The sequence below is a fragment of the Pristis pectinata genome, chromosome 21, assembly GCF_009764475.1.
Source record: "Pristis pectinata isolate sPriPec2 chromosome 21, sPriPec2.1.pri, whole genome shotgun sequence".
Lineage (NCBI taxonomy): Eukaryota > Metazoa > Chordata > Chondrichthyes > Rhinopristiformes > Pristidae > Pristis > Pristis pectinata.
Window position 1 is genome coordinate 9,591,311 of NC_067425.1, and position 20,512 is coordinate 9,611,822.

Genomic DNA, 20,512 nt, shown 5'->3' on the forward strand with positions numbered 1-20,512 from the left:
AACTCGACTTTGACTTTGCCTGTCACGATGCCAATTTAAACTGCACATGGTCGGTATCCCTCCATTGTCTGCCTGTTCACGTGCCTGTCTGAATAGCTCTTAAACGCCGCTATCTTTGTTCGCAATGAATGGATCGATGAAGAGAGGTCAGGAGCCCAGAAGGAGCGGTCTAGACAGATTGTGAAGAGGGGAGAGAGGTCTGTAGTCTTGGGAATGGAGACACCCCCAAGATTAAGAAAAAAATGGGCACGGAAGCGGCAAAGTTCAACGTCACGTCGGGCCCGTGGGGGTGTAGGGCAACTGGGGGGGGGGGGGGGGGGGGGGACGTCAATGCTGAACTTGACAGTGACTGAACTTGCCCAGATCCGCAGCAATGAACCGGCACAACAACTGGCCGCAGAGTAGCCTCTGGTACCGTGAGTGGAAGGTCAGGCAGACCCAGCACTGGTCCTGCAGGGGAGGGGAGAGGGGGATATACCCCAGAGACAACGGCAGGAGCATTTATTGATGAACTGTCCCGTCCGCCCGGCGGCAGTGAGGGTGCTGGCGGCTCCGCCTCCGCCCCTCCCCGCAGCCAATCGCCTGGGCTGGGTATGAGGCCACTCCGCCGCAGTCCCACCCCCGACAACACCATGGCATCCCCAGGCCGGCTGCTCGAGTGCATCTTCTGCTTCTACTTCATCACGCACATCCCCGTCACCCTCGCCATCGACCTGCAGGCTCTGCTACCCCGCTGGATGTTCCCGGCCGCGGTGAGTCTTTGACACCGGGCTGCGGTCACGCCCCGTCCCGCCGTCGCCCCGAGTCCGGCTCATTCCAAGATCACTGAACGGTGGGTCGGTTCCTATTGCACCACGTCCTCTCGGAACGGTGTGTGTTGGACCGGTTTCTATGGGCGGGTTCCCATTGGACCGGTTTCCGTGGACCCGCTCCCATTGGACCGGTTTCTGTGGGAGGGTTCCCATTGGACCGGTTTCCGTGGGCCGGTTCCCATTGGACCGGTTTCCGTGGGCCGGTTCCCATTGGACCGGTTTCCGTGGACCCGCTCCCATTGGACTGGTTTCTATGGGCGGGTTCCCATTGGACCGGTTTCTGTGGACCGGTTCCCATTGGACCGGTTTCCGTGGACCCGCTCCCATTGGACCGGTTTCTGTGGGAGGGTTCCCATTGGACCGGTTTCCGTGGACCCGCTCCCATTGGACCGGTTTCTGTGGGAGGGTTCCCATTGGACCGGTTTCCGTGGACCCGCTCCCATTGGACCGGTTTCTGTGGACCGGTTCCCATTGGACCGGTTTCCGTGGACCCGCTCCCATTGGACCGGTTTCTATGGGCGGGTTCCCATTGGACCGGTTTCCGTGGACCCGCTCCCATTGGACTGGTTTCTATGGGCGGGTTCCCATTGGACCGGTTTCTGTGGACCGGTTCCCATTGGACCGGTTTCCGTGGACCCGCTCCCATTGGACCGGTTTCTGTGGGAGGGTTCCCATTGGACCGGTTTCCGTGGACCCGCTCCCATTGGACCGGTTTCTGTGGGAGGGTTCCCATTGGACCGGTTTCCGTGGACCCGCTCCCATTGGACCGGTTTCTGTGGACCGGTTCCCATTGGACCGGTTTCCGTGGACCCGCTCCCATTGGACCGGTTTCTATGGGCGGGTTCCCATTGGACCGGTTTCCGTGGACCCGCTCCCATTGGACCGGTTTCTGTGGGCCGGTTCCCATTGGACCGGTTTCCGTGGACCCGCTCCCATTGGACCGGTTTCTATGGGAGGGTTCCCATTGGACTGGTTTCCACGTTGCTAAGCGCCAGGAGCTGGGTTTGACACCCTGGTCCTTGGAGCTTGTTGTTGTTTCCATCCAGATCATGGGCGATTCTCCAGCCGAGCTCTCCAGAACCTGTCCGTTCCCATATTCTGTTGGCTCCCTCACCATCCGGAATCTGCGCATCTCTGTTTTGAAATAACTCACTTGAGCCTCCCGGTTCCTGTCATCAGGGGTCAACACTCGCCCTCAATCCATCTTGTTGGGTCCTGTAAGAATTATGACTGTTCAATGAAATCACCTCTCGTTCTTCTAATCTGTGGAGATTGCAGGCCTCCAAAGGCAAACCCTTTGTTGCGCTCCCACTGTTGCAGGTCCATTGGTCTGTTTTCTATTTAATGGAGACACAAGAGACTGCTGGAATCTGGAGCAACAAATAAACTGCTGGAGGAACTCAGATGGTTGAGCAGCATTTGTCGTGGTCTTGACCTGAAACGTCGACTGTCCATCTCCCTCTTCAGATGCTGTTTGTAATGTACCGGGCTGCTGCAAAAAGCTAATTTTCATGGCATTTATACCTGGGGAACGTATCCCTTGACATTGAACTTGCCTGACCTGCTGAATTCATCCAGCAGATTGTTTGTTGTTCTATTGAATGGGTTCCCTTGAACGGGTACCTCTAAAATATATTGGCATTTGACTGGTTTTCATTGAACAGTTTTGGATTGAACCTATTGGATTGGTTTTGTACTGGTAAGATACCTAACAATTGAACAGGTTCCTTCTGTACTTGTTACTTTTACACAATTGCAACAATCCATGCATTTTACTGCATAGTGTAGCAGTTAGCGTAATGCTATTACAGCGTCAGCGACCTGGGTTCAATTCCAGCCACTGTCTGTAAGGAGTTTGTATGTTCTCCCCATGTCTGCGTGGGTTTCCTCCAGGTGCTCCAGTTTCCTCCCACCTTCCAAAGATGTACGGGTTAGGAAGTTGTGGGCATGCTATGTTGGCGCCGGAAGCATGGCGACACTTGCGGGCTGCCCTCAGAACACTCTACGCAAAGGTGCATTTCACTGTGTGTTTCGATGTACATGAGACTAATAAAGATCTTAATCGTAAACAATGTACATTCAGCCAGTGGCAAAAGCAAAATGCTCTTGATTCTGAAACAAAAATAGGGATTATTGGAAATACTCATCATGTCAGGCAGGATCTGGGGAGATGAAAACAGATGTTGCAAGTCTGTGACTTTTATCAGAACAGGGGAAGGTTGGAGATAAGGTCAAATTAAACTTTGCAGGAAAAGGGGAAGAGGTGCAGAGAACAAAGGAAGGGGCTGTGATTGGGTGATTGACAGGAGAGTTTATGTGACCTAAGTGGTGATGAAGTCAGCTGGAAGATAGTGATATGGGTCAGTAAATTACAAAAAGTGTGCCTGAGGAAACAGTAGATTAAAGAAAACTGAAGTTACCGGAGGAAGAATAGAACATTTAAATGCTGGAGCTGTGACGTTTATGACCGAGATGACTCTCATCTGAAATTGTTGAATTCATCTTCCAGCTCCATCCCCACTCACCTCCCCTCCCTGTCACCACCTGCCTGTCATCTCACCCCCCTCCTCAGTCCACCAATCGCCTCGGAATCCTTTCTCGACACTCCCCTTCTCCATCTCTCCTCTCCACTCTCAGTGCTGATGCATGGTTTCGACCTGAAACATCGACAATTTCTTTCCTCCCACAGATGCTACTCGACCTACTGAGTTCCTCCAGCACATTGTGTGTTGCTCCAGATTCCAGCATCTGCAGCCTCTTGTGTCTCCATGAATCCAAATCTGGCTTGTCTGTTGAGGTGCAGTTCCTCAAACTGGCACAGAGCTTTGCTGGAACAGTGTAGAAGGCTGAAGACTGAGAGATTAGAATGGGAGTGGGATGGCGAATTTAAGTGACGACTCACTTGTCTTCTCCAGCACATGAATGACTGTCACAACAAAGTCCACCTTTGGTAATCAGACACTTCGGCCTTTCATCTCAGGGTCCTAGTATTGTTTCTCTTCCCCCTCTCCCTCTCTCTTCCTCTCATAATTTCAGATTTCGCTCATTTCCCTGCTGTTAACACTTGCCCCATTAAAGCTTTTATTAGCCATGAGCATTTACCACTCTGTTTTAACTAGTTCCATCAGCACTTATATTATTTAATCTCTCTTCACCAGACCTTCCCTGTCGTTCTCTCCACTTACTTTTCTCTACAACTTGAACCTCTTTTAATCTCCCAACATTTCCCGGCAACGGCAAAGGTTCGCCAACCTGAAACATTTCTCTATCTGCAGGTACTGCCTGATCTGAGTATTTCAAGCAATTTTCATTTTATTTGCAACAGAAACTTTATAGGCCTTCCCGGAATGGAAAGATCCCAAAATTACCCTGAGTGGTTTCGGGGACTGGCAATTTTCCTTTCTGGTCCACAGTGTGCCGAGGAGACCTTGGAGCACAATGGCCTGGTCCCACCAATATGCACAAAGTGAAAGTGAACACTTCTAGGATATTAAAAGCAACAAATGAGCTGCTGGAGAAACTCCAGCAGCTACGGAGGTGCTGCCTGACCCGCTGAGTTCCTCTAACAGCTCGTTTTTTGCTCCAGATTCCAGCATCTGCATTCTCTAATGTTTCCACTTCTAGGATATTGCCCACTTACGAAAATGAAATCAACATTTAATAAACACACTCTTTTTGACTGGACAACTTGTTTTGCCTCCTTCTGTAACTAAATAAACATTCAAACTCCCAGCGCACAATATCTAAGGAAACTCCAGCATGCTCACACCTCACAGTCTCCAGGGAAGCCCCAACATGCACATTGCACAGTAAGGAAACTGACACAAAGGCACAGTGTTGAAGGAAACTTCATTACCAACATTTTACAGTAGCTGAGCGATTTAACCTGGTGGAATTCTGATGGCCTAGTGATCCTATCGTTAAACTCTGGTGAGTAAACAAGCTGATCCTGCATATGGGAATCTGGAGATCAGAGTGAGTGTCACGTTGTTGCCCTTTCTAGTAGTAACATGCTGTATGTCATATTCAGCTGGTCTGTGGCAGTAATAATTGTTGAACTTTGGTTTGTTAATGCTAACTATTGACTCAGGCACACGTTGGAAAAACTTTGATTTGAGGCTGAAGAAACTTCTGCCAATGTTTGAACTATTTTTAAACACCGTATTTCTTTCCTCAGCTGCAAGGCTTATTAAGGTGGTATGCAGCTAAGTTCAAAGACCCAATGATAATGGATCCACCAGCATGGTTCAGTGCATGCATTGTTTGCGAAGCATTGCTGCAGATGCCTTTCTTTCCTGTTGCAGCTTATGCATTCTACAAAGGTCAGTACAGTGTTTATTTCTGCTTGTGCATTAATCTGATGTTCCCTTTCTCAATCGCATTTGGGGTTTTAGCTCATAAACATGACATCAGTAGAATGGTATCATTCTAGATTAAAAGTCGTGAGATTGTTTTATTTTACTGAAGCACGTTATTACTATATGAAAACATGGAGCAATAAATGGCTTTGGGCACCCCTATTGTTGCAATAATTATATTGCAACATGTTTCTTTGTCCCTTTATATTATTTTCCCTGTGTACTTCCCTGACTAGAGATAAAAAATTCAATTGAGAAGAAAGCCATTTATCCCTAAGTTCATTTCCCTTATCCTTTAATATTTAATTTGTTGAATTTTTAAATTTCCATATTAATTGTACTCGGCTTGGCTTTGTTAGTCACTGTGGTAAAAATTCTGCATTCATCTATCACATGAAAAGAAACTTCTTAAACACTTCCTTTACTTTCCTAGCACTAATGAACTCTGTGTTTTATTCTGTTCAGGCAAGGTTCTCTGTTTACTGATTTAAACGTTTTCATTATTTTGAGCACTTTTCTTTGATCCTCCTCTGAACAATCTCTCCAGTTTCCTTGACTTTAAGTCTCTCATTATAGTGATTTTCTCTCATTTTAGGAAGCCTATGAATGATGGTGTTGCACACATCCCTTATACTGCTTGTAAAACCCTCATTTGAATGTAATGTCTAAAATGGGACATATTTCATCATTGAAAGTCTCTTTAAAATCTTGTACTGGTTCACCATCTCTTCTACAATCATACCAACACTTCTTTTGTATGGACTTTAAAATGGGAGTGACATGTGTTCTTTTTCCACTTTACAATACTGTAATTCACAAGAGAATATCGTCAAACCCACATTTTCAATGGATGTTTTTGATGCTTTCATTGACGTGGCATTTGTATTTGGTACAAACTCTGTGTACTTGTTATCATCACATATCATGCACATATCCTGGGACTTCTAGTTGGCTTTGTATTCAACAAATGTTTCAGTCAGTTTGAGTAAAAGTATAACTCTGGTCTAGCAAACTGCCATTTACTTGAGTATAATACAATCTCAAATTTTGTGGTGCAATTGAAATTCAGATATCTTATCCCCAAGCAGTTCCACATCTCCCCTCCCAAGCTGCACAGTTTCTTGACATCAACACATTACTGAAGAATTTAAATTGTCTGGCTATTTACTGTCTCCATCTCTTTAATAATTTTGAACACTTCTCTTTGACCATCCCCCCTCAATGAATGCATCTCAGTCCCTCACTGCACGAGAACATGAGAAGATAGGAGTAGGAGTAGACCACCTGGTCCTTCAATCCTGCCCCCCCCCCCCACCCCACCCCGTTCGTGATCGTGGCTGATTTACGCTGGCCTCAATTCTCCTTCTGTGCCATTTGTCCATTCCCATCAATTGCTTGATCTTTCAAATACTTATCCACCATCACCTTAAATATATCTAATGACCTGGCCTCCACCACCCTCGGGACAGAGAAATCCAGAGATTCACTACCCCCGAGAGAAGAAACTTCTATGCACTTCAGTTTTAAATAACCAGTCCCTTATTTTGCAGCTCTGTCCCCTGGTTAGTGACTCTCCCACTAGTGAAAACATCTCAACATCTACCCCGACAAGTCACCTTACAATCTAATATGTTTGAATAACGTCGCCTCTCGTTCTTCTAAACTCCAAGGAATAAGACCAAAACTGTTTAACCTTTCTTGACAGGACAACCCTCTCATCGCAGATACCCTTAAATCATTCCAGATCCAGATATAGCATAACTACACCCTTTTGTTTTGGGAATCTTAATGGTTCATGCCATGAGTTGGGAATTCTGTGATGTTTGACCAAATAATTCTTTTTTTATTACTGCTGCATCACTAAGCAATTGGTAAAGAAAATACAACAGACACCACCTCTTAATGGAAAGGGAGAAAGCGGAGATTTTTCTGAGGCATTTGTCCCACATCTTTGGATATCTGGCTACCTCCTTGCCTGCAGTCGATGACTCAGTGGCGACTAGGAGGGAGTGGCAGAGAAGGAAAATAGGATTGAGCCATTGTTGATGACCTAATCTTGAGCTTCAGATTTTGTGCATTAACTTGCTTTTTCATTTATTATGACAATTGAATCCTTTAATAGATTTCTGGCAGGAAATACAGTGGAGAGAAATTTTCTCTTAAGGTTATTTTGTTTGATTTCAGGACTGCAAAATTCTTTGTAACCGGCTCTGCAAGATTATCATTGATTTCTATTAACTCCCCATTTGTATTTTTTTGCAATTGTATGATTTAACAATATAACACTTTATAAGCTGAAGTAAACTATGACCAAGAATGACACAAAATGACCATTGGGAACTGAGTGATGGGCACAGTTTATTTTTGCTTCATGTGAATTGCACTTAATAAGTTCATTGGCTTCCACCCTGAATGATGTATTGTACCTGCCATTCACGATTATTTTGGGAAGAAAGTAGCTCTGATGTTCAAAATGTGGGAAATATTAAATATTGAAGTATCATCATTTCCTCTGCTTTTTCCTCCCTGTACTGTGAACTTTACCAGAATGAGCACAGGTATTGAGCACCCAATATTGACTCTACCAGTCACAGCAGACTTGGCATCATTCCTCCCTGTCAAAAATTTGTGGGTTTAAATGCCACTCCAAAGACTTGGGTATGAATACGACTGACACCCCAGTGCAATACTGAAGGAGTGCTGCACTCTCAGAGATACTCTTATTTATTAAACTGAGGCCCTGTCCTTGTTCCAGTGGCTTAAAAGAACCAATCACATTCTTTAGAAGAAAAACAGGGCAATTAATCTCAATCTCCTCGTCAATATTCATCCCTCTAACCAATATCAGAATCATAATCCCATTGCTGTATGTGGGGTCTTGCTGTGCCCAGGTCAGCTGCTATGATTCCTATGTAACAACTTCAGAAGTATTTCAGTATCCCTGAAGCACAGTGGACAAAATGGACAAAAAAGGTGCCATAGATGTGCAAATTCCTTTTCCTTATAAGGGATGGCTTGGTTTCTTTCTCATTAGCACTGTACTTTCTCACAATAATATACTAAAGTCATTCATACAGTATGTGGGTTATTGTGGACATAAAAACACATCATGTAACTCCATGCCAGTCTCAAAAATTAATTTAAACCCTATAATCTTGGTTAAAAGACAACTGATGCAGAACCTCTTTGGTACAGTGTGATTTTTGTTTTATCATTTGAAGATGATGTCTAGAATAATTATTAAATACACAGCAGACAGAGAGACATGATTTGTAAAATAATGCTTTCCATTACCTCTATGTACAGGAAGTCGTTCATGGATAAGGACACCGGCTATCGTGTACTCCACACATGTGGCTACAACGGTCATTTCAATCCTTGGACATATTCTGTTTAACGATTTCTCAAAATCAACATATCCAGGACCCAATACCCTCTCAGAACGTTTATCACTCTTAGCTATTTATATTCCCTATTTACTCATCCCAGTTATGATCCTACTAACTATGCTTTACAGCAAACGGTACAATTCCTTTGAGGAAAAGAAGAAGCAATAACAGTTTCCACTTAACCATTCAGAGAATCATTTCCCATTTTCCCAGTCAAATACCGGGCATTACTACTTTAGAATTTTACAGAATTACAGCACAAAATTTAAGAGCAATTTTACAATAAAATTGTACATCAGAATGGAATTCATTAAAAATTTACTTTCATGTAAGAGCAGCCCCCTTTTTAATAGGAGTGTTTTCAGTTAAAATTACCAGCCTAAGGGTCACAACAATAGACTAGTTTGTAAATAAGCTGCAGATACGGGAAGTCTAACATAAAAGCAGAAAATCCTGGAAACACCCAGTAGGTCAGGCAACATCTGTGAAAAGAGAAAGAGTGAACATTTCAGGTTGGAGACCCTTCATCAGGACTGGGAAAGAGAGAAATAAAAAAGATGGTTCTAAGATGCAGAAAAGGTGACTGGAAGGAATAGACAGGACGAAGGAAATATCTGTGAAGCCAGATCAAAAGGGGGAGATAGAGGGTGATGATGTTTTGTCTGTGTTTGTGTAGCTGACAGCAGGACAGTGGGATGTATACAGCTGGTCAGGTTGTACTAACAGAGAGAGAAAATCTCTCCATTTCTGCTGTAATTTTTGCATCTGTGATATTGACTCAGTTTTCCTTTCTTCATTTCTACGGCCTGAGATGTTGATCCACATCAACATCCACAGATGTTGATTTGCAACACATAAAGCAAACAAAGAAGGCCAATCACCTTCTATATGCCCCTTCAACCATTTGACCTGGTCCATCCCAGATACCTCCTTTGTCCTGTCAATCCCGTCTGTCACCTTCTCTGCAACATAAAACCACCTTTTTTAATAATCTCCTTTTCCCAGTTCTGGCAAAGGGTTTCTTCCCTGAAATATTAATAGTTTCTCTATTCAGGTGCTGAGTCTTTCCAGTATTTTCTGTTTTTAAAATGATCAGAGAGGTTTTCTGATTTGCACTGTACATTCCATAATTACCTTTGGTGATATATCTTTGTAAGTAAAAAAAAACTTTGGATACAATGAGATCAATGGACTTTTGTCCAATCCATTTCCTTTCCATTATCCTTCTGCACCCACCACTCTGCTTACCCTTTTAATCCCCTCCCCTTGCCTCTTTTATTTTGAAGCAGGGAATAACAGGCAAGGTTTAATTCTCATCAGCTAGGTAAGTGTGAAGCCTCAGGAACCACATTGATAGACAAATTAATGGCAGCAAAAGTATCAGTCAGGCTGAAAAAACTAATAATCTATGATCTTCCAATTTATCAGTGAGACAACAGTGCTGAGAACAATTCTTTCCAAATGTCTAAGCCCTATAGATTCAAACAGAACATAATACCACACTAAGGTGCCTGGATTTGAGGATTTATTTTCCAAATGTACACGCCAGGACACTGGTCAGACCACTTCTGTGGGTCAATTGGTCTTAGTAACCATCTTCATTTCCTGTGCCAACTATCACGGAACCATAAAGTCACTCTTGTAAAGAAAGACATTATGACTCCTGTCCCAAATTTGCTCTTCAGAATGTTGCCTATAACATTTGGATTATTGCATGGATTCTCTTTTCCATTTGGTTGTAATTGCATGCAATAGCGTTAGGATCAAAATGTTGCTGTAACTAGGCAATAGCACAATGAACAGCCTTTATCCATGTGTGCTTTCACATAAGTATACACGATCTATGTGACTGCTAAATGACTGTTTATTTTGCATTGTTACAAATAATCTTGGTAGACGCACTATCAATAAACTGTATTTTCTTTTTCTTTTTTTAATTGAGAACACATTTTGTTTTTAATATTTGAATGATATTTTTCACTGTTGTGACAAGTTCTTTTGTACAAGTGTTCATTAAATAACTAAATGATAAAATACATGTAAAATATGAGACTAATCTGAACTTTGATAAAACAATGATTGCAAAAAAAACTGGAGGAACTCGGCGGATCAGGCAGCATCTGTGGAGGCGGAGGGATGGTCGGTGTTTTGGGCTGAGACCCTGCCCCAGGATTGAGGGTGTTGAGGGGACATAGCCAGTATAAAGAGGTGTGAGGGTGGGGTGAGGCAGGGTCTGGTAGGTGGAACCAGATGAGGAAGGGGGGTGATGGGTAGATGGAGCCAGGGGAGGGGGAGGGGCAGAGTTGGGATACAGCAGCCAGTGGGGTGGGGAGGTAGGTAGAGACAGATGAGGAGAAAAAAAGAGTATGAACATTGAATTTTCCAGTTTCAGGTATCCCACATCCCATGTTCCTTCCTCCCTCCTTCCGATCCTCCCAGGTTCTCTCACCCCACCTTCTACCAAACCCCCCCCCCCCCCCCCACCACCCCCACCCCTCCACCACCCCCACCCCTCCTTACCCAGTTTCATTCCCCTCCCCCACCTGGTCCCATCTGCCTATCACCCACACGTCTCTTGCACCTTCCCCCAACTGCACATCACCTCCTCACTGAGCTGGTCCCACTTATCTTCCTTACTTATCAGAGTCCAGCATCTGCCTCCATATCCACCTTCCCCCACCCCCACCTGGCTCCATCTGACCCGTTTCTCGCCGTATCTGTGTCTACCTATCACCCACCAGCCACTGTCTCCAGCTCCAGCCCACCCTCCCCCTCCTGTCTCCATCTGCCCATCATCCCCTCCCTCACACCTCTGTACTGGCAAGCTCCCCTCAACACTCTCAGCTGTGATAAGAGTCCCGACCCAAAACGTCTACCATCCCTCTGCCCCCACAGATGCTGCCTGACCCGTTGAGTTCTTCCAACAGTTTGTTTTTTTGCTCTGGATTTCAACATCTTCAGTGTCTTGTGTCTCTGATTGCACACTTTAGATTGTTAGGTTAAAGAAATACAGCATTATTTAGGAATATTGGGAAAAATGCCAAAATAATTAGGATATTTCCAGCATGTTATGCAAACCAGAATACTTAATTAAAATCTCCTCCCGTTTATGGGAAGGAGATTTTATGGGACGTGAGTGACACAGGCAATGGTTGCCTTGATATTCTATCATTAATTGCTGTGAAATGAGTCTCTTTTTGAAATTATCCAATCATTATGACGATGCTAGTGTTACATTGGGAATTGCATGATTTTATTTTGACCTAGCAATAATGAAGTAGTAGTGGTGGCTAATCTGTAGCTTGGAGAGGAAATGGGTGCTGATGTTACCTTCTGGTCAGGAATCAAAGTAAGAATTATGGAACAGAATATGACATTGTGCAGTAGCTACACATTGAAGCATTTGGAAGGGAATTGTTCCAATTCCCAATTCAGAGAGATCAGACTGAAGCAAAGTCTATTACACACCTGGGACTTAAGCGACGTTCCTGCTTCTGTTTCTTACGTTCTTACATTGATAAAGGAGTACCTGTTGGCCCAAATAACAACATGGGAGTGGGAGGGGGTGGAATAGATGGAGGGAGGGAAAGCAAGCTAGCTGTGAAATGCAGCTCAATTCCATTGAACCCCAAAGGCTTCAACTTGTCCAGATGGAAGGCAAGGAACTGTTCCTCAGGCATACATTGGGCCTCATTGGAACAATGCAGGAGACCACAAACCGATAGGTCAGAGAGGGAGTTAAGGTGACAAGAACCTGAAAGCTCAGGATTATCCCTGCTGATTAATGGAGTTGTTCCGCAAACATGATTACCCAGTGTGTTTGGTTCCTCCAATGTACAGAACACCAAATGCAGTAACTAGATTGGAAGTGCAAGTGAATTGCTGCTTCTTCTGAAAGTACTGTTTGGGCCCTGGACAGTGGGGTGTTGGTGGGCCCTGAGTCAGATATAGGCCAAATTGGGACAGATTTCCTTCCCCGAAGGTCATTAGTGAACTGGATGTTTTCTCGTTGAAATGTCAAACTAGCAATTCCATGGTTATTGATACTGTAGGTTTAAAAAGAAATCCAGATTCAAGGTCACATCACTCATTTGAATAGAAAGTTGATGGTTCAAGTCAACGCCAAATGTTGGTGTGTGTTGTTTTCTGTTCCCCTTTTTTCCAGTAGCAGAGTACGCTATAACTTTGATTGGTATCCACTGCAAATGTGCTCTTTGGTAATGTTCACTGCATCAAAGGCAGAAACAGTTTTGATGGGTAAGCCACAGAGTGAAACATTAGTTTTATTGATCCTCATAAAGGACAGCTAGTAAATAAATGTAGCTCATGATCATACATGCTGCAAGATTGATTTATTAGCTATAACATAAAATATACAAAACAAGTGCTAAAAGTATTTACACAATATTTACTGTTTGATGCTTTCAGAAATTGTATCCTAAAAAGTGTATTTTAAAATTGTGCAGTAAAAATTGCTGATATGGTCCAAAACAACCACATATAAATCTGCATTATAGAAATATATGCTTTATATTCACTGAAATAGCAATTCAAAAATGCACTGTGTGTAAAACCACTGTTGATGGAATGGCATAATGGAATAACCACTGAAATCTTCTCTGCATTGTTTTGTTGAGTATACTTTTCTCTTTAGTGTCTCTCCTTCCCACTTCATTTCTGAAGAATGAATTGATCAATGAACTCATTCTGTTCAGCTTCTACCTTTGACAGGGCATCATATTCTATCCGATATCTGCAAAAACAAGTTCTCTGTTACACATAACACCCAGAAAGAAATACAAAGTGATAACACTTTGTGATAACATGATTTTTAAACAGATCATTCAGGGGGAAAAAATGTCACACTGTACATTTTTAACTTGGTTCCTGAAATAAAAATGGTCTTGCTCAGAACACTGCTTATGACATCTGGAGGAAATCAGGTCAAAAACCTGACAGTATGGTAATTAAGTTTGAGATTTTCCCCATTGTGCCTTGTCCAGCACAGTGCACATTTATAAATGATTTGGGGGTCATCAAATATTACTATAGCCTTAAAGTTGCATGCCACCTCTTGCTTAATCACTCGGCCGACATCTAGAATAACCCCAAAAATTGGCCAGTCAACTCGTTTCAGTCAATCAGAAATAGATGGTAATGAAACCAAAGAATAAGTTGCTTCTCAAAAAAAAACAACAGGAACCAAGAAAAGTACAATAAAGCTTCCTTCTAGTAGCTTATCCTAAAATGATTTCCAGTCAACTAAACTCCATAATCATTCATTATCTATTGTACATTACCTACTTCTGCACAATGAAATTCATTGTTCCTATACTCAAATCCCTCCATGACGAACCTCGACCTATTTCTGCATTTGCACTGAACCCTGCAGCCCTCCAAAACTCTCTCTTCCTTCTCTTGTCTATAATTTACCAGACAACTAGTTGTTGGTCTTTCTGCCGTCTAAGCTCCTGGTTCACAAATTCCCTCTTTTTAGAAATACCAATTCAAAAATGCACTGTGTAAACCACAGTGTTGATGGAATGGCAGAGGTATTGAAGAAAAGACGACTTTTCTTCTTTGAACAAGTAGTTGGTCACCCGTCCTGTTGTCTGTCTGGGGTCCGTATCATTTTTTAATTAACATTCCTGTGAACCACTTTTAAAGGCACTATGTAGAATGAAGCACTGGTTGAAGAAACTAGTTAGTTATTTTCACTGAGAAGTTGGGATCTATTTTGTTTCCTGCTTTCAGCACTTTTCAGCAAATCAGCTTGAGAGGCAGTCTGAGTAACCGTAAAAGGGCCTTCCCTTTGCTCTGGAAATCATGCAGTTATCTTGAAAATGGAGATTTTTATTTAAAATATGACTGGTGATAGATTCTTTGACCTAGTTGGAAGACAGGAGTACTGTATGCTTCTGTGGCTTGTAGACCACCTTTCATGTTGTTTCTGCTTGAATTATGTCACAATGAAGACTTTTAAATTCCTTGTCCTTGGCATCAAGCAATAGCATCACAAAATATAAAATGAATAGGAATTATTGCTGGCATGTAATCAAACTAAAATAGCAGAAAGACATTTACATTTAACAGTATCTGAGCAATGGCTTTATGCAAGGCACTGCACTATTGGTTAATTCTCTTTTAGTGTAGGTAACAACAAATACATTTTAACAAACCTTTCAAGTTGCATTTTCTTTTCAGCGATTAGAGCTTGGAGCTGCTGCTGTTGTGCTTCCCTTTGCTTAGCGACTGACTTCAAAAGATTTCTGGCCCCTATGGCCTGTTGACAGCAACAAAATTAAATATCAATCTTTACAAATATACAAACTAAGAACATGAGCTGATGCAGGACACTCCACTCCTTAAGCCTTCTCTGTCACTTAATAAGACCATGGCTGATCAAACTGTAACTACAACCCCACATTCTCATTTACCCGAGATAACTTTTGCATATCTGTCTACCTCGGTCTTAAAAATGTTAAAAAGTCTGCTCCTACAGCCCTTTGAAGAAGAGATCCAAAGATTCACAGCCCTCAGAAAAATGTTTGCCTCACCTATGGCTTAAAAGGAAAACCTCCTTTTAAACAATGATCCCTCGTTCTAGATTCTCCCATATGAAGAAACATTGTCTCCATATTCACACTGTCAAGACCCCTCAGGATCATAAAAGTTTCAATTAAATCCCCTCTAACTCTAAACTACAGTGGATCCTTAGCTAGTCCAATATTTCCTGATGAGGCAATGCACCCATTCCAGGCATCAGTCTAGGAAGCCTTCTTTGAACTGCTTCTAATGCATTCACATCCTTCATTAAATGAGACCATTGGTATACACAGTACTCCACGTGGCCTGCCTGTGCCTTGTATAAGTGAAGTATAGTGTCCCTACTTTTGTATTCACTTTTCTTAGCATTAAACAATAACATTGTTAGATTTCCTAATTACTTGCTATATCTGCAGACTAGCCGTTTGTGAATCAAACACTGGGACATCCAGACCCCTCCGAGCCTCGTCTCTGCAATCTTAAGTTATTTACATAAAATTCCCTTTTATTCTTCCTGCCAATAAAGGACAATTTTGCCTTTTTCCACATCTGACTCGATTTGCCAAATTTCTTGTCCAAGCAGCCTCGTTATGTCCTCTTCACACTTTCCCATCTTTGAATCATTGGCAAATCCCCTTCCCCACCACTCCACAGTAAGCAAAGTTCTTATTCTCCAACCAAATACAGGCTAGCTCAATGTGCACGCATATGAGTTAATATAATTACTCATCATTTAGAATTTTACACCATAACAGTTACAACTATTACTAAAGAGAAAACTATTTTGTAATCAACATTTGTGGGTAATTCCCAAAATACATGTCATCTCAGAAGCACCGCTTGCTGCAAATTCCATCAGGTTTTGAATGGTGAATGCATCATACACAGGCTTGCACATTGCAACACTGGATTCAATTACCATACGAGGACTTACCTGCTGGGAGACAATTCCAAGTTCCATAAGGATGAAACTTTAACAGGCTGACTTAGCAATGAGGAATTGATCATTGTCATCATTTCCCTTATCATTGTCAAAAAACACACAAATGAAAGTATTTAGAAACATTACCTTCATCTTCTCATTCTCAGCTTCTTTTGCAAGTTGATCAACAATCTCAATTAACCCACCAACAATCTTCTGAAACTGACCTATTTCTGAAAAAAATTAAAAGATTGATACCAAGTTACATGTTATAATAATAACAACAGATAATTGGTTATGATACCTCCACTCATGAATTTGTCACCAACTGGCAGGATCTGATGAAGGGAGAATACAACTCTTGCTTCTGCACAGCGATCCTTAGTCTAATAAAAAATGTAGCTAACCACCTGTGTACCCATTAATCAAGTCTATCTCCCTATGCCCAACCTTTCTCTTCAGTTGTATAGCAGACTACCAAACACATGCCCATCCCAGAACCACTTGTGCAAGTCCTCCCATCAGTTCTATGCTCAGAAGAGTGGGTCTTATCAAAATCAATAACAAAATTTCATGACATTGTGATAAAAGTAATCCATCACCTCATCCTTCTCAACTAGGCTGCAGTCTTTTACATAAATGACCACAAATTCTTCTCCAGTCCTGATTCCATCATTATATATCCAACTGTAGCCAGAGAATCACCTGCAATAAGTTCTTTCTGTGCCCACACATTATCTATGGTGCTTCTGAAGAATGAGCACTGTCCTAATCCCCATTTCCACTCTTCCATGACAGCATTCCAAAACACAGTGCCCATTTCCACCCTGATGCTATCTAGCTGTACCTCATCCTTGCCTTTCTTGACCCTCTCACCATTTCTAAGTCATCAGACAGCTTGTCTTATTTCCACAGTGGATAAGTCATTGTTTCCTTCAACACTAAGACCACCAAAGTATTGGTTTAGTCACTGACGACAAACTTCATTCCCTGGCATCCAACTCCCTCCCTTCTCTGGTAACTATGTGAAATTGAGCAAACTGTTTGCAACCTTGGTATCACATTTGGCGAGCTACAGAACCCCAATCGTCCAATTGTACTCCTCCAATTGTGGTTTTTGTCTTGAAAGCAATTGATTCACTTCATCCTAACTTTGGAATTACATTCCAATGCTAGGCCAGTTTTTTCTGTCTTTAAGACACTGTTGGCGAACCTTTTGGTTATCTGTTCCAATTTCTACCTGTGGCTTGGCATAATTTTTGTTTGATAACACCTCAATGAAGTGGCTTGGAAAACCACATTAAAGATGCTATGGAAATAGAAAAGCAAAGAACTGCAGATGCTGGAATCCAAACTAAAAACCGAAAGACTGAGATATCAGTAGGTCACACAGTATCTGTGGAGAGAGGTGGTTAACATCTGGTGAAAGGTCATCAACATGAAATATTTACTATCTCCCTCTCTCCCCCTCCACAGATACTACCCGATCTGCCGAGCATCACTGGTATTTTCTGTCATTACAGAAATGAAAATTGTTGGCATAATGTTAGGGATAGGACTTACACCTGTTATCTCATTGATGCTTTATCTATTTATACTATCAAAACAACTGGATGCTAATACTGTATCCAAATTATGGTTCAACAATAATTCATGGTGACTTGGTTTTACATATAGTGATTCTATCAATTCTTAAACTGGAATCAAAAATGACAATAATTCGGTCTGAGACTACCATCTAATGTTGCCATTCTATAATCCAAATCCTTGTGTAGTACTTACTTTAAAATCTACCAGAATATTACGCAATATGTCAAGTACAATAGTATGCAATTCATCATACACCCTTTTCATTAGTACTCCAAAATTAAGAGGCTCTTAAATGATTTGGAAATTTGAAAAGTACACTGTTAATGATACCTAGAGGTGTATTATTAATGAAACCTAAAGGTGTATTGTTAATGATACCTTAGTACTGAATCCTTGATGAGTTACAGCAAGAGAAAAAAGAATTACAATTTGTCAAGTATGACATCCTGAAAAAACTGAATTCAGCTTCTGAAAGATTTGAGCCTCTGCTATGACTTAATTTAAGTTTTTATATTTTTTGTTAAACTACATACAAAAAAAAATTCTTCACCCTTTTGGGAAATGTAGTGAAAACAAAGTGAACATTTTTTTTTCTCCATTCTCTTCCAAAGTTAATAACTGTTCAGGAATTCTGGATTCCTCTGACATTGGCTCATTTCAATTCTTTCACTACAACCAACAGCTGTGTATTCAGCCATCTAGGCTTCGAATCTTTACCACACCTCTTTGAAACCTTCCATAAAACCTACCCATTTGACCAGGCTTTTATTAACCCATAAATCTCCTCCTTGGCTCAGTGCCATTTTTTAAACTGCATATGATTCAGAGGAGTGTGACAAGATTACTGCAGTAAAAATTCCATCATGCCCACTAATTGCAATAACAAAAGATAAGAGGAGCAACACACAAGCTGGAGGAACTCAGCGAGTCAGGCAGCATTTATAGAGGGAAATGGACAGTCAATGTTACAGGTTGGGATCCTTCATCAAGACTGCTGTCAGATGCTGCCTGATTCAGTGAGTTCCTCCAGCTCCTTTGTGTGTTGCTCCAGATTTCCAGCATCTGCAGTCCCTTGTTTATCCAAAAGACGGTACTGCTTCTGTGCTGTCTCTCTCTATGTCTATGCTACAATCCTTGTACCACACTGAAGTTAGCCAACTAGGTGAGGAGTCTGTACTTCTGACCCAAAGGACTCCCTACAATTCTGTAGATGGATGCCAGCACAGAGAGCTTCAGTGACTGAGGGAATCAGCTACATTTTCTCACAAGTGTGACCCCAGGACACAATTTCCTCCCATAAGCGAACATTCTTCCAACCCAAGATAAAAAAATAAAATGAGGCTTCACTTACTGAAGTTCTGATCTTTGGAATTTTCTACCCTAGGCCATGCAAGCTGATGATGTTTAGGCAATAACTATATTCAAGACTGGGAATGATAGATTTTGGGTAATAAAGGAATCATCAGATATTGGAATAGGACAGGTGAGTGCAAATATTCAGCACAAAAGATGGAAACTAAACATAGTTATCTAGTCTGGTTCCAACTTTACTTTGAAGCATTTTGTGTTTCTACCACCTTGATAAATTAATGCAAGTTTTCACCACTCTGCAAGAATTTCTTCCAGTTTTGTGCTTTGTTATTGCTGAAAGCAGTTTATGTTGTTAAAAGTTAAAGGTGGCTCACCATCTACAAATCAGACAGTTGCAGTTCACCCTACTTCCAGGCACCTTAGCTAACATTCCCATGACAGAGCAGGTGGGAGAGCTGCGCTGTCAAAGTGAATGAGACCTTCTGAATGACATATTAAGCCCATGTCTCCCCCTTTGGGCAGGAAAAAAATGGAGACACAAGATGATGGAATTTGGAGCAAAAAAAAATAAATCAAGCTGCTGGAGCAACTCAGCGAGTCAGGCAGCATCTGTGGAGGGAAATGGACAGTCTATGTTTTGGATCAAGACCCCTCACCTACTAGTCCAGATGATGGGGTCCGAAAGGTCGGCTGTCCATTTCCCTCCACAGATGCTGCCTGACCCAATGAGTTGCTCCAGCAGCTCGTTTTTCACTCGGGCACAAAATATCCTACAGTAGTGTTTACAAGAATAACAGGGAAGATCCATTGTTAATACCAATGTCTATCCTCCACCCATCATTACCCCAACCATCTGTGAGATCTTGCTGTGTACACACCCCTACATCGCCGTCCCCAGTACTTCAATGATCCTAAGGTACTTTTAGGACGTCCTGAGGTAGTTCCAGGCGCCACAGGAATGTACATCTCTCGCCTTTCCAACGGTGCCCCACCTTCCATATGGTAACCGGTAACGGCCCTCTCGTCCCCAACACCTACTTTCCACAAAGTCCTTGCACTCCTCCTTCAGCTCTATTGTGTTTTGCGCCACCTCCGGATCCAGGACCCTCAGTTTGTTAAGCTCGTCAAAGTGCAGCCCGGCCTCCCCCAGCGCCTCCATCGCCCTCGGTGTGAATGGGCTGCCGGCCTTCGGCAACCGCTGCCACGGCGACGACTGGCCTCGGACCCCAGTGACGTCACCGGCGGCCGGACATACCGCGCCTGCGCATTCCAATGTGCCGCGCACCCATCGCCAATGCGCCTGCGCACCCAATCTGCCGTGATCCCATCGCCAATGCGCCTGCGTACCCCAATCTGCCGTGATCCCATCGCCAGTGCGCTTGCGCATTATAATCTGCCGTGTAGCCGTCGTCAGTGCGCCTGCGTATTCCAATCTGCCGTGTAGTCAATGCCACTGCGCCTGCGCATTCTGATCTGCCGTGTTCCCTTGTCTTTTCCGCCTACACGTTGGAATCTGCTCGGCAGCGGGCTGGCGGCAGACGGCTGAGAGCCGCATTCTCAATATCAAATCTGCCCTTCACGCTT

General features: G+C 42.8%; 2 protein-coding genes across 2 annotated transcripts; one reads left to right on the forward strand and one right to left on the reverse strand.

The window, feature by feature from the left end:
• Nucleotides 1-355: 355 nt before the first annotated feature.
• tmem97 (transmembrane protein 97) lies at nucleotides 356-12,749 on the forward strand. The gene is made up of 3 exons (XM_052035216.1): nucleotides 356-752; nucleotides 4,990-5,134; nucleotides 8,477-12,749. The coding sequence occupies exons 1-3, from the start codon at nucleotides 594-596 to the stop codon at nucleotides 8,725-8,727; spliced, it is 555 nt and encodes a 184-aa protein (XP_051891176.1). The 5' UTR covers nucleotides 356-593; the 3' UTR covers nucleotides 8,728-12,749.
• A 145-nt stretch (nucleotides 12,750-12,894) lies between these two features.
• On the reverse strand, nucleotides 12,895-20,180 carry ift20 (intraflagellar transport 20 homolog (Chlamydomonas)). The gene is made up of 4 exons (XM_052035217.1): nucleotides 19,967-20,180; nucleotides 16,175-16,260; nucleotides 14,739-14,842; nucleotides 12,895-13,312 (listed from the first exon to the last, which is right to left on the reverse strand). Exons 1-4 carry the CDS (start codon nucleotides 20,085-20,087, stop codon nucleotides 13,231-13,233), a joined length of 393 nt encoding a protein of 130 aa, XP_051891177.1. The 5' UTR covers nucleotides 20,088-20,180; the 3' UTR covers nucleotides 12,895-13,230.
• Between the last annotated feature and the right edge of the window lie 332 nt (nucleotides 20,181-20,512).

What these genes read in the sequence shown, in the direction of transcription:
- tmem97 (XM_052035216.1), top strand. Translation starts at nt 594, where the DNA reads ATGAGGCCACTCCGCCGCAGTCCCACCCCCGACAACACCATGGCATCC. An exon ending in GCTGGATGTTCCCGGCCGCG is followed by an intron (nt 753 to 4,989) that starts GTGAGTCTTTGA and finishes TTCTTTCCTCAG; the next exon opens with CTGCAAGGCTTATTAAGGTG. An exon ending in AGCTTATGCATTCTACAAAG is followed by an intron (nt 5,135 to 8,476) that starts GTCAGTACAGTG and finishes CTCTATGTACAG; the next exon opens with GAAGTCGTTCATGGATAAGG.
- ift20 (XM_052035217.1), bottom strand. Translation starts at nt 20,087, where the DNA reads ATGGAGGCGCTGGGGGAGGCCGGGCTGCACTTTGACGAGCTTAACAAA. An exon ending in CTGAGAATGAGAAGATGAAG is followed by an intron (nt 14,843 to 16,174) that starts GTAATGTTTCTA and finishes TGCTGTCAACAG; the next exon opens with GCCATAGGGGCCAGAAATCT. An exon ending in AAGAAAATGCAACTTGAAAG is followed by an intron (nt 13,313 to 14,738) that starts GTTTGTTAAAAT and finishes TTGTTTTTGCAG; the next exon opens with ATATCGGATAGAATATGATG.